General features: G+C 37.9%; 1 protein-coding gene across 1 annotated transcript; it reads right to left on the reverse strand.

Annotated features, from left to right (window-relative positions):
- Positions 1–3,187: 3,187 nt before the first annotated feature.
- rhcgb (Rh family, C glycoprotein b) lies at positions 3,188–14,200 on the reverse strand. Its single transcript, XM_078257468.1, has 11 exons — positions 13,832–14,200; positions 8,792–8,981; positions 7,573–7,723; positions 7,144–7,291; positions 6,865–7,031; positions 6,428–6,565; positions 6,118–6,254; positions 5,858–5,982; positions 5,617–5,690; positions 5,190–5,257; positions 3,188–4,519 (listed from the first exon to the last, which is right to left on the reverse strand). Exons 1-11 carry the CDS (start codon positions 14,049–14,051, stop codon positions 4,486–4,488), a joined length of 1,452 nt encoding a protein of 483 aa, XP_078113594.1. The 5' UTR covers positions 14,052–14,200; the 3' UTR covers positions 3,188–4,485.
- Between the last annotated feature and the right edge of the window lie 730 nt (positions 14,201–14,930).

Genomic DNA, 14,930 nt, shown 5'->3' on the forward strand with positions numbered 1-14,930 from the left:
ATGTAGGCTACCAATACAAAAATATAAATACTCCACCACAAGTAAAAGTATTTTATTCAAAAGCCTATAATTAAAAGTAAAGAAGTATCATCAGCAGTAGCCTACTGGTTTGGCAGAAAAAGGTTTGTCAGTGATATAAAATCAGTGCATTGGTGTGTGAGCAGCATTTTTTTGGTGTAGCTGGTCAAGATGGAGCTGATTTTACTTTATAGCGGCGTACAGTTAAGTATTTTAGTCCAGTTGTTCCCAATTAAGGGTTGAGTCCCCTCCAGTGTGTCCAGTAGTGGAAGACATATATTCAGAGGCTTTACTTCACTAAGAGTATCAATACCACAGCATAAAAATACTTCAAGTAAAAGTCCTGCTTTCAAAATGTTACTTGAGAGTACACAAGTATTATGAGAAAAATCACATCTAAAATATAAGTGCATATTTTGCAGAATGGCCCCTTTGTCACATGTATTGCATTATTATCATTAATGCATTAACATGTACGCATGATTTCAATGTTTTAGCTGATTAAGGTAAAGCTTTTTAACAGTTTCATGCAGTTAAACCTTGTTACTTGTAAAGTAATTCACTATAGCTGTCTAATAATGTCGAGTAAAAAGTATGTTTTCATCTGAAATGCATAGAAAAGTATCTCAAATTTGAGTAGGCTAAATATACGTACTTTCCAACACTGAGTGTGTCACAAAATACATTTAGATCATTAAAGGGTTAGAAAAGAAAAAAAACTATGTTTTGTTTTTGTGGACTTTTCTCAAATCAAATTCTTCAAAATTTGTCAAATTATTGAAGATTTTACCTCTTTGGGCCTTAAACAATTTTTTAAATGAAACGATCTAAGAAGTTTAGAAGTGAAATCACTCTGGGGAAACTGCTAAAAACTCATGGACATCTAAAACGTGAGGAGGGGCCCCAACTGGACACTGCTTTTTCTGTAAAGGGCCACAAGCCCAAAAGGTCGGGAGCCAATACCATGATTTTATAAGCTTATAAAAAAAAAAAAATGTAACGTTAAGCTGCAACTATATCTTTCAGGTAACATTCTCTCTTTTGAATACAAGTATCTCAGAATTGTACTAAGAAACCTGAATAAATGAACTTGGTTACTTTCCAGCACTAGTGATGAGGACAGGACTGATGTTGGGAAATTATGACACTCAATAAGTGCCAGTATTAGGCATCAAGAAAGACAGTCCAGATCTAAATGGTAAAAAGGTTTTGGAAGTCAGATAGAGCTGCTGAGAAGTTACCTTTAGGGGACACTGAAGCTGGACAAAACGTGAGCAGATTAAGTATAGAGAGAAAAAAGTAAGGTCTTGAATAGTTTATGACCAGTTCTATGGACTTGTGGGTTCTTTCAATAGGAGTTTTACGGCTCTCTTTATAAGGGAGTGAACATGGATCCCCTGAATACTTCTCTATCCGCTGTAGATCCTCGTAACTGTGAAGTGAATTTAGGGGAATTTTACTGCAGAGTGACTGACACATATGTGTAAACTGTAAAACAGCAGATGATTTTGCTGCCAACATAATAACAATTAGACATATTATGCCATTTCATTTTCTTAGAATAATACTGAAAAATAAGAAAACAAAGCTGAATAGCCACAGCCAGGTGCTCTAACACGACCTCCCACGTTGTATTTAGCCCTGTAGTGCTCCGTATATTTAACATTGTATAGAAGATTACAAACTAATCTCAACCTACAAACAACATCACTTGCATGCAGAGAAAACATGCTTTTCCTGGTATGTTCTTTATCATTAATGAGCGTCTCCGCAGCCTCCTGTATGGGAGTATGTTTTGTGCAGCTCCCATTCTAAGCTCTTGTCCTGCACCCTCTTTCCCACCGTCTCCTCCCCCCCGACCTGTCAATCAAAGATCATGATTGAGCCCGAATGGCAGGCAGTCAGTCATCAGCACTGAAAGTGAGGCCTCATTCCCTGTCTGTTCCTCCCCCTTTTCATGCCCCCTTGCCTCCTCAAGTTTTTCCATCTAACCTTCTCTGTGGCCTCTCGGTCTTTCCCCTGCACCTCTGCACAGTTTGTGTTTCCCCCCTGTGGAAGTCACATCTGTGGTCAGTGTCTGTCCAAAGGAGGGTAACTGTCTTCAAACTTGACTGTCATGATGCCTTGAGGCTTGGCTCCCTCAACTTCAGAGGGAAAGGCCTGGTATCATTTATAAATAAGTCTGATATAGTTTTAACAGGCCCTCGCATTTGCCCTGTATGTGGCTGATGAATGAACATGAGTAAAGTTGGGGCAGGAACTGGGGGTAGGATGAGAAGAGGCCCGGATTGTGTGCTTGTGTGTGTGTGTATGTATTTGGGGGCTATCGGGGGCAATAGGGGAGCCTTTCTTCCCAGCAGGTCTGCATCTCGTTTAATTGGAGCACTTGTGGCACCATTTCCTCCTTTACTCAAACACGTTACTGATGACAAAAGAAAACAGCACTAAGCCTGCCTTTGTTAGCGATGAGACTGGACGAGGTGATGGATTCCTCGCTGCAACTCATGTGTGGGAATCATCCGCACTCCCACCATGAGCTGCTGCCTGCCTTCGATCATTGTAACACTGCGGCCAGGTGGGTGGAATACAGAGCACATGGAAATTACAGCTGTCATCAGGAAAGAAAAAAGGTCTGTTAATCAGATACAGAAATAAACTGCATAGTAAAATGACATTCAGTATGTATAGACATCATGAGCAATTTATTGACTTTTTTTTAATCATAAATCTACTCCACATTTCTACCCAGCAATATGCAAAAAATAGCCCCAATATTCAGAGTATGAATCCAAAGGAATGATCTCTATCAATCATTCTAAAATGATAGACTGCTCCAGCATATGTGCGTAGCCCTGTCAGTAATCCTGCCCTTTTGCTACCCTTTGACCTGAGGTCATGATGATGAGGCTGGTCTCTAGTTTGTTTTTGGTCACCCCAGTGTCTCGAGAGAGCAATAAGGGTGTGATCTTTACCCTCTGTCTGACTCCACTAGAGAGGGGACGCTGAAGGGCTCTTAAATGCCAAAATCAACTGATTTCCTCCTCTTTTAATTGGTCAATTTTGATTTATTTAATCCACTATTTCCTACTAAATTGACTTTTTGTGGTTAAAAGTTATTCAATTACTAAAATGAATTAATGAATTATACTTAATTAATGCAATTACGACGCTGTATTAATTCTTTATTCATTTTCAAAATTACATTACCAATAAAAAAACATGTTACTTTTCAAAACAGCATGACATAAATATTCTACTGTGTACAACGTTTAAATGTACAAACAGCAGGTTTTGACAAAATCAATAATTTTCTGATCGATAACGTGGATAAAAATATCCACTTACTTTCTATTTAGCATTTATAAGCAGTGTCAACATTTAATAAATGGTTTATAATACACTGTACTGTAGGCTAGTTGTGAGCATAGCTCAGTGTTTATTAAAGTATTTCTCAGCAACTACTCCTGTGGGTACCAATAGGTAGATACTGGTGTAAAAACACATAATAAATGACAATATTATAAAACACAACTCGTAAAAAATAACCTTTTTTTTCAGAGCTAACATCTACATTATAGTGTCTTATAAGCCATTTATTATGTGTTTATGTAGTGCTTATAAATGCTAAAGTGTTACCTTCCAGTTTTAGTTATTTCAAAATTAATATCACAGCTTTTATTTTTAAAATCCATAATCAGTAACATGATCCGTACCTCTCAATGTAAAACGTGTTCATGAAGACACTCAACATTATTTATTTTATTATTGTTTTTAATGCATCTAATTGTAATATATGGAAACTCAACTAAACATAAATGAAGCTGACAGCATAAAGTTGCCAAAAAGTCTGTGTATTCTCTTTAATAAATGTTACCTGCAGCCTTCTACGTCACACAAACAGAAAAAAATATTTTTGATATTAGAAAAAAGGTGTGAAAGCTACTTAACTCTAGCAACTCAAGTGGATTTGAAGAAAATGTAATACAAAACATAATTCAAATATTTCTCTTACAACCACTTAAAGTAACATTTGTTATGTTCTCATGGACAAAGTTGGTTTTAGTCTGAGCCTTTACATCTGGTTTTATGTGAAGCAAGAGAGAAATTCTGCAGTTTTAAGTGAGTAAATCTACCTCTCAATGTTAAAATGAGGCAAACCATTCCACAAATCACAAAGAATGCCACTCATCTAATATAATATTTAATACATTAGACTTAATATTAATTGATTTCAACTAAAATATATACACCTTATAAAACAGAAAAGATCTTATTCCACTGGCAGATTTTTTCACTTCAAACAAACAAATGAAAACCTGTTAGACATATATTCACTGAAAAACAACTGGTTTTAGTTGGATTGGAGGGGAATAATTGATAGTAATATTTCTGTCCAGCAGGAGAATAAAAAAGGAACAAAGGGGCAGTGCGATAAAGACAGAGATCCATCAGGTTCAAGGCCTAGCGTCAGGTCTGCTCCATGGTGAAATGTGACTCCGCTCTGAAAGAAAAGAGCATCATTTAATGTGTAAAAAACAAGGAAACCTCACAGAAAAGTTCTAGCTCGCAGCGTGTGGTGTCAAAGTTTTGATAAATGTATTTTCTTCTGTGGCCTGAGATTTGGCCTGAAGATAAACCTGTACACACTCTACTGGGTAGATTACACTGACTCATTATAATCATATCATTTTAAATTCCTCAGTACACATGACTTCAAGGTCACTTTGAAGAGCTGCAGAGCTGTGCTGTGAACCCCCCCCATCAACAAACAGCACAGGTGAGCTTCACTGCACAGCACACAGAGCACAGGGTCCACATCAGCATTACATAATGGACATCTAGTCCACACTGAATGACAGGGACAGACCCTCAAACACATTCTTTGGGGCATTCTGAGATTTCATGGGGCATTTTTGTCCCCCCCCCCTCGCCCCCCCTTTGTACGACACCGATCCAGATTTTGTGTTCACACTGTATTCATCAGTTTGAATAGACAGTATTCCTAACAAAGGATCAGAATTACAAAGAGTCACATGTAGTCTCCGCAAATGTGGATCTGCTGCCACCAAGAGGATACTGAATGCAACACAGTCACACACGGGCACTTCCTGAGATTAGCATAACTCCATGACCAGAACGCTGTTGTCAGATGAACTAAAAAGGACACTTACACATCTTTGTTCTGCATGTGGTTGTTGTAATGAAGGACTGGTGAGACAACCTCTTCATCCTCAGGAAGCTGTGAACAACAAGATGACTCAGGGGGAGAATAATAGTTGGTCACTAAAACTACTGGTAAATGCTATGTTCACTTGTTGATGTCATTAAATGGAATTTATGAACCCTTTCTCTGTAAACAGAGGTGGCAGAATGACAGTAGCCCATTCAATAACGTACACAATGAGTGGAAAAATATGGCAAGGAACACAAAACAGTCAAATGTTTCTGATCAAGAATAGCAAAAATTCATTCATTTATTCCTGTATTTATAACTTTACAACTTCGTAGATGAATTGAATGAACTACTGAATGCATTGTGGTTTGATATTGCCATAAAAACTGTAAAAACCTCTTTATGGTTGTAAAGAATACTCTTACCTCCCAGTAGGCCTCATCATTAAAACAATTGTCATCTGCGGGATCTCCCCAGATAGGTAATCTTAAGATACAACCTGAAAATAATACAAATAAGTAATTATCCCAACACACACAGTCCGTCATCCGCTGCCTGCAAACACATGCATCTTCTTCAAACACAGTAATGTCACGGTTATTTGCATACTGTATATTTACGGTTACACGGTTAAACTGAAGGGTGGTTGAATCGCTTATTCCTTACCGACAAGGATGCCTCCGCCCACACCAAAGCAGAGAGCCACACAGAGGCCTGCAGCCTGATACCCACCCTGCTGTGTTGGTACCACGTCTTTGAATTTACCCTCAAAGTCAAAGGTGTTAATGAGCCTTTAATACAGAAAAAGAGAGGAACTCTTATTTCAGAACAAAGAGACAAATTATTCTTTTTCTGGTTTTTAATCTTCTATCCATTTATTTCAAAAAGTTACCATGACCTCTCTATTTGTAAGCAGGGCCACTCACCCTTCTTCGCCATAAACAGACTTTGATGCAGATGCAGCAGTAATGGCTCCCACAATGCCACCTATGACTCCTGGCATGGCATGCAGGTTATGGATTCCACATGTGTCCTGGATCTTCAAATGCTTCTCCATGAAAGGCTGAAAGAGACGCATCAGTTAGTATTAGTTATGCTTACTTAAAAATCTTAACTCATCTTTGTATTTTCATTTATATTAGTGCACTTCTGTAACTAACTGCCTGGATTGATGAACACTTTCAAAAACTAAACTGAGGCCTATCTCATAATAGCACAACCAGATAAATACCATACCGTGAGGTAGATATATCCCAGTGTGGAGATTATACCACAGCAGAATCCTACGATCAGAGCACCATAGGGCATCAGCATGAACTCTGCTGCAGTCCCCACTGCAACACCTCCAGCAAGAGTGGAGTTCTGGATGTGAACCTGGAAAATATGTGCAGAAAATAAATGCATCTGTTAGTCATCAGTTTGATCTCTCTTTACTGAATAATGAGGTCACTGCATCAGTTGAAACTGATGCATCCAATCACTTGTTCAGTTGTTCAGGTGGGGCAAAAGTCATGCCAATGTGTTTGACAATTCAACAAGGTGATCTATTTCAGCACAAGTACTGTCAGCTTGACAAATATACACACCTCCTATTATCATGTCCATCATACATATTAGCTTAACTTTATGAGTCTTTGTGACTGACAAAAAAACAAAACAGTGCTGGTCGTTACCATGTCTAGTTTTCCATGCTTGTTGAAGAGACTTGAGATGGCCATACAAGTGAGCACAGTTGAGGCCAAAGCTAGGTAGGTGTTAATGACTGCTCTGTGCTGCCCGTCCCCGTGGTCTGAAATGGCTGAGTTGAAACTGGGCCAAAACATCCACAGGAAGAGGGTGCCTATACGCAGAAAGCAGGTTGGATCTTAAAAAATGCAGCAGATCCACAGTACCTCTAGAACAATGGCAAGTATTGTGAAAGTAAATAAAATGCAGTATTAAATCATGCCCACCAATCATAGCAAAGACATCTGAGTGGTAGACGGAGCCCTGCAGACGACTGCTCTGGTTCAGGTTTGGCCGATAGAGCATCCATGAGATGCAAAGACCATAATAAGCTCCAAATGTGTGGATTGACATGGAGCCCCCAGCATCTCTGGCCTACAGGAAAGACGATATTAGCAGCAGATACAGTAATTACAGCTATAAAAATGCTACGAGGTGTTCTACTATAGACCCATATGTGTTTCACAGGATTTGGACATATGCTCAGTTTCAGCATCAGTTTCATCAACTGAACCATAAATACACAGATCTGAAAACGACATCCAACCTAGTTGGTGTGTTTGGTGAGTTGTAAAAACATCATCAGCTACTGTACACCTGTGAGATGTTCAGCTGAATGATATCAAAACATAAAATAAATTATTGTTTCAACTTACATGTATGACACTCACGATAATATATTCATCCACAGCAAACAATGTGACGCCAAACAGAGTCAGAACCAGCAGCTGGACATTACTGACTTTACCAAGCACCGCCCCGTAGGCTATTAAGCAGCTCGCCACACAGAAGTCAGCATTGATCAGGCTAGGGAAGGAAACAATGTCAAAATGTAGTGGACAAACAAGGAAATATGACATAATTTGTAATCTGTACTGGACAAAAAGGGATGCACCTTTTCAACAACAACAGTAAACCAAGTAAGAGTACAACCATTCAAGAACAACTAGGTCATTTTGAGCACTTATTTAGTTATCCTACTCTTTCACTGTCTCTCTCTTACAGGAATACAGCCATCAAATACACTCACTGGCCACTTTATTAGGCACCCCTTGTTAGTACCATTAGAAGATAGGTACATCATCTGTATTTCCAATCTTCTATTTTCCAAGTTTGGAGAGCCTGTGCCAATTGAAGCCTCAGTTTCGTTTTGCTGACATGTGTAGCCATTCTCTCATCTCTGCCATCATCAAGGCATTTTCTTTTTTTCGGACCATCTCTGTAAACCCTGGAGATGGTTGTCCATGAAAATCCCAGTAGATCAGCAGTTTCTGAAATGCTCAAACCAGCCCGCACCAACAACCATGCCAAGTTCAAAATCACTTTTCTTCCCCATTCTGATGCTTGGTTTGAACTCAGCAGATCATCTTGACCATGTCTACATGCCTAAATGCATTGAGTTGCTGCCACATGGTTGGCTGATTAGATATTTGTGTTAACGAGAAGTTGAACAGGTGTACCTCATAAAGTGGCCGGTGAGCATAAGTTGAAACCGAGTAACTTATGGCGGCACTTCAGCAGTATCATCAGTTTCAGTCCACAAACACTATTGTGCCTAGACATTTCATTATGGGATCATGTCAGTCAGACTGGTTTTTCCACCTCACAGTATATCCCTGTGTTTTGTTCAATGAAAACCATGCAAGTGGAAATCTGCCGTATTCCGATCAGACGCATTTCTGAGTAATTAGACAAAAGCGCCAAAGCTGAATAACATCACTTCTTTGAGATGGTCATAGTTGTGGCCTTTTATGCACTGTATTATCATTGAGCCACAAGTTACTGTTGTTAGTTGTATACATTCATCAAAATGAAATAGAATAAGAAGAAGGGATGGTTTGGAATTGTTCATTGAGAATAAAACCGAAGAATTACTTTTCAACTCCAATTCTGATCTTTCCCTCTGCATCCAGGGAGTGGAACCAGCCTTGCATTAGCAGTGCCCATTGGATGCCGAAGGCTGCGATGAGGAAGTTAAAACCCACCGCGCCGAAGCTGTAGCGCTTAAGAAATGTCATTAGGAAGCCAAATCCAATAAAGATCATTACATGGACATCCTGGAAACCTAGGTCAAAGACAGAAGAAGGGAGAGATGAGGATGATCATAGGAATTGGCACAATGAATAGAAATGAGGAGGAAAGGGTTGCACATCCAACAAATTGGAGTCAATGCATTATTAAAATAAAGAAACGAAACAAAGATTCTGCAAAATGAGTTGTCATGGTTAGGGATATTTTATATACATGTCCTCCATTTGACGATCAATATTGCCATATATTCTTGGCTTATTGCAGGTATAGTATATCTCTCTGACCTCTCTGGAATATGTTTTCCAAAAGGAAAGACACATTATATAATGCAAAAAAATAAACATAAAAATATATCATGTCATACATCATTAAATCATAATTGCATCTAATGGTTTCATCAGGACATTGTTATTTCAGCAATGAGTATTATTTAGCCAATCATTTTAATGTAAATGATTTGTTCCTACTTATGAATGAAATTACATATGAACCATTTTTGTGCTTTTTGGTCAATTTATATAACTATTTGTCCTTGTGATGTGACAGCACTTGTACAGTGAGTCCCAGACACATCATATTAAAGTAATAATTAACAATAGACTAAAAACCAGTGCCAAATTTCTTCATGGAAAGAAACAAAGCCTGGTCCCTTGCTAGAGGCTCTGGAAGTAATTCTGATTGGATTGCTTTTAGACAACTCAGAAACAGATGCACATCTATGCCGCCAAGGAAAGCCCAATCTGAGTACTTTCTGGACTTAGTCTCTAGCTCATATTCAGACCCTGCACATCTTTGGAAGGCTGTACAATCTAATAAAAAATAACAACTTCTCCTCTATTCCTACTCAGATCAAGGTCGAGGACTGTCTAGTGTCTGACCATGAAGAGATTAATTTAGCCTTCAATAAACATTTTGTAGCTGCCGGTCACCTTTTTGAGAATGGGGGATTAGATCGCCTTCCAACTGATGACAATGTATTCACTGTTCATTGTAGGCATACATTTACCATTGACATATATATATAATGGACCAACAGATCCCGTTGCTCTGGACGGAGACCAGTGAAGGCCATTAGAAGCACTTTTCCGGTGATGGCTGAGCGTTACTGCGCAGCCTCCAACTGAGAGAGACGACGTAAATGTGCCGTGAGCAACGTGTCTGAAAGTTGTAAGTCTTCTGGTAGCTGTGCCAAGAGAAATCTCAATCATTCCGAATCTTGCAGAGACGGGGAGCGTAGGTATATATAAGGAGATAACATAGGCACAGGCTAATTATTGCTAACTAAAATGCTAGTTAACATTAGTAATTACACTTAAACAGCTAATGTGAGACGAAACTGCCTGCACGCTTCTCCTATACTGTACGGTAATTTCTCTACTGTGCGACAGTAAGTCGCGTGGTTATGACACAATCGTTAGCCTATTTTTACAAAAACGTCTGCTACGGAGCCATAATGTGAGGTACAAGGTAATGGAGCCTTTTATACTTTATTGTGTTTCTTTAGAAATAAACAATGGACAAATAGAGTATTTAAACGCTTCAGATGTAAAGTTATTCGCTGTCAAAGTGGCGCCAAAATGAATGGCAGTCAATGGAATGCTAACGGGAGGTGATGGCTTGGTAGCATCGAAATGGTGCCATAGGAGCTACGCGGTCCGAGGAGAAGCTTACCCCCTTGACATTTACCCTTGAAGTGTAGTTAAAAATGCTCTCCTTACCATCAATCACAGGAAATGTACTGGAGAGGACAATTTAGACCCCTATTTTCTTAGGCTCCCAGTCCATATTATCACAGAGCAAATTACTTTTCAATCCTTCAATTTCCTCAGGTATAGCTAGTTCCCACCAGTAGAAAATGGCTCATGTTGTGTACCCCTATTAGGGAGGTGATAAAAACAATCTCAACAACTATAGACCAATATCCAAACTGCCATGTCTGTCAAAGATCCTGGAATCACTGGTGAATAATCAATTTATGGTGTTTCTGTCTAGAGCCTCCATTTTGAGCCAATTTTAGTCTGGCTTTAGAGCAGGGCACAGTACTACAACTGATACTTTGGTTGTAAATGACATTGTATCAGCCTTAGACAGTGTTGGGCAAGTTACTTCCAAAATGTAATACGTTACTGTCATTTGAGAGTAATTAGTTATATTACAATATTACTGTCTCTGAATTGTAATGTTTTACAATACTTTTGCGTTACTTTGAGTTACTTTCACCAAAATAACCGCGGAAATAGGCTATGACTTGCCAGGTAGCTTGTGAATTTTCACCACCGGATCAACATTTTTATCTACTTTAGCCTACATCATAATTTATTTATCTATCTTTAGCATCTAGGCCTACGTAGCTCACAAATGTAGAAGATGTCTCTCCAGTCATCTCAACCATCGAATTCCAGCAACAGGAAACGTTACTCTTTTACCCGCGGACTTTTTTTGTAAAAAAATGCATTGTTACTGCGTTACTGAGATTGTAACGGGTATAATATTACCGAAATTCTATTAGTAATGTGTTATATTACTGTGTTACAGCAGTTACAATTGTTTTACTTTTGTAACGCGTTACTCCCAATACTGGCCTTAGATTAAAAAAGAGAAAGAAGCACTGTGCCACACTATTTGTTGGTCTTTTCTAAGCTTTTGACACAGTAGATCATTGCCTGCTCTTACAGAGGTTACATAATATTGGCTTTGATATTAATGCTTGTTATTGCTTTAAGAACTACCTATCAGAGAGACAACCATTTTTGACAGTAACAAAAGGTGTTCCACAGGGCTTAAATTAGGTCCAGTTCTTTTCACCATCTATATCAATAATATAATTTCATTTTTGTTAAACTGTCACACCCATCTGTAAGCTGATGGCACAGTGCTGTATTATGTTGCTGATTATGTTCATCTAGCAATTGAAAACTTACAGCGTTCCTTTGATATTGATTGATTAAAGAATTTATTGAATCCTGATTATGCTTTTTAGCAGAGCCAGAGCTATAGATTTTACTAACCTTAATATATCCACTATGAACGGACTCACGACTGAGAGAGTCACAGAATAAATATCTTGGCATCTGGATTGATAAAAAGCTCTCTTTCAAATTTCACTCAGGCAAAAAGTTGGTGTTTGGTGTTTTAAGCCCCCAAAAAGTTGGCTATTTCTACAGAAATAAAAGTATCTTCCCCATGTTTTTTTTGAAAAAGGGTTGTTGAAGCAGTTTTCATGTCAGTCTTGGACTACGGTGATGTGATTTATAGACATGCATCCTCTTCAACTTTTAAATCTCTGGACTCAGCCTATCACTCTGCCTTGAAATTCATAACCGGTCATGTCTTTGGTACACATCATTGTATTTTATATGAAAGTTTTGGGTGGTCTTCTCTCCAAGAGAGACGTGATACTCACTGGTATCTCTTTATCTATAAGGCCCTTGTTGGAAAAACTGCCATCTTACCTTACAGAACTTCTCTGTTAATCAGAGGGACATTATCAGACTCACTCTACTGACTGGCTTTTGCTTCATGTTCCACAAGCTCGGTCTCTTGGAAAAACTGCTTTTAACTTTAGTGCCCCTGACTCCTGGAACAAATTACAGCACTTTCTTAAAATGAACTCACTTGTGCCTTTTGGACAATTTAGAAATCTAGTTTTAAACCTGCAAACTTCTACTTGCTTTACAAAATTGTATTGTCTTTTGCATCCGTATCATCCTAATTTATTGATGAAATCGTTGTCTTGTTATCTTTCTTATAATGGTGTATTCTTTTCTGTGTTGTTGTTTTGTTGTTGTCTTTGTAATTACTCAATGACATTGCAAATGAGAGTCGACCCTCAATGATCTTTCGAGTTTAAATAAAGGTTGAATGAATAAAGACTTATAATTTAGGTGTATGTATGATAATGCACAAATAAAATACTAGAAGGAAAAGAAACACAATAAAACAAAGTAGTAATAATGCCTCTATTATAACTAACAACAATTCCATCTGCTCAGGAAGTCCTTGGGGTTGTGCTTGAAAGTCTCAGAAACAGGTGACTTTTCTTTGTGAGACAGTTCATAATTATGACACGCCTCAGGATACAATGGGTTTCCTCTGTACTATGAAATATTATAGTTTCTATAGAAACATTTACAGCCCAAACCCTGGATCACATCAGATTGGATGTTGTTTTTTTTTGCTTTTTTTACAGCCTAACAAACAACAAATTTTTCAGCATTTTTCAGGATCGTTATAGCAACACTAGCAGTGGCATAGTGTTGGAAAAGAAGGGCCCTTGACTTTAGAATGGTACTTAGTGCCCTGACAACAAACTGTGTCAGGATGTTCATTTATCATCTGACATCCAACACCATTTCTAAGATGGCTTCTTGTCAGCCTGACACTGACACCGTGGGTTGTTGGGGAATACAACAACCCACATACAACCCACATACGATAAACTCAAACGTACAGCCCAATATATATATATATATATATATATATATATATATATATATATATATATATATATAATGTAATGATAATAAAGAGCTAAGTGTTGACTTGTCAGCTACAGTTAAACTGAAAAGAAACCCTGAGCGGAGTTAAGCCCCCAAGGGAAATGTGCACCTGGGGGTGTCAGAGCCTTGTCAGCAACATAGGAATAATATTAAAGGCCAATAGAAGTACAGAAAAATATTAATACAATGATAAAACAAAAAGCTAAATGTGCATGCATAAAGATATATAACTTTAGTTTAATAGTACAAAGGCAGGTGTGTAAAGATTTAAGAGTTGCTAGATTATCAAATTAGGAAATAAAAGAGATGATTGAGACATTACACATTTGAAAAAGAGATTATATTAGAGAAAGAAGAAATAACAACACACAATCGGGTCACTTACTTGGATATCTGAAGTAGAAGTCATTATCAAGGTCGGATAGATTTTTAGCTTTTTTGTACTCTACCCAGTGTGGATCTGATTCTTCATTGTAACGAATAAAAATCCCAAACAAGATGATCATGGCAGTTTGCCACACAAAGCACACTGCTGGAAAACTGATATGAACATTAGTATTCTTTGGATAGTCACACAATTGCCTGAAGCTTTGAATACAGCCCATTGTTTTGGTTAGTTTTAATCTTTTGTATGCTTTTTGTTTCTTTTTAAAGTAATAAGTGGCGCAACTGAATAATTCAAGTGAGCCGTCCTCTGTAAAAGTACCCTGAGCATCTTAAGCAAATGTGAAGAGGAGAAAAGATGGGTGTTTGCTTTAATATGAGGACACTCCCACAGTCACTCCCTCTACTATTGCACTTGATATGCACTAGACACTGTTCAGGTGACGTATCATAACCCTCATCGTATTTTGTCTACCCATCAACCATGAAACTTTTGTCCTCTGGGTTTAATTGTTTACAAAGCATGCAGTATAAATTGTCAGCCAATTATGTATCTTTGCCATCTTCATTCCTCATTACCACTACTTTTACATGTCTTTTTGAAATTCATGGTCAATAAACCATAACATTATACTTAATTTTTGAGTAAACAAAAGCATAAATTATGAATTATTTTGACTAATATTTATGTTGAGAGATTATCACAGACTGGTATATTTTCAAAGTTTAGTCAGGATACTGTTTTGAAACCATTTCAAATGCCTTAATAGCAGCACATAATCACACCTGAAGTTGGAACGTTGCGTAAAACATAAATAAAAACAGAATACAATGATTTGCAAATCATTTTCAACCTACAGTATATTCAATTGAATACACTACAAAGACAAGATATTTAATGTTCAAACTGATAAACTTTTTGCAAATATTCATTGAATTTGATGCCTGCAACACGTTCCAAAAAAGCTGGGACAGGGGCATGTTTACCACTGTGTACCACTCAATAAGCATTTTGGAACTGAGGACACTAATTGTTGAAGCTTTGTAGGTGGAATTCTTTCCCATTCTTGCTTGATGTACAACTTCAGTTTCTTAAAAGT

The sequence above is a fragment of the Sander vitreus genome, chromosome 8 (genome assembly GCF_031162955.1).
Source record: "Sander vitreus isolate 19-12246 chromosome 8, sanVit1, whole genome shotgun sequence".
NCBI lineage: Eukaryota > Metazoa > Chordata > Actinopteri > Perciformes > Percidae > Sander > Sander vitreus.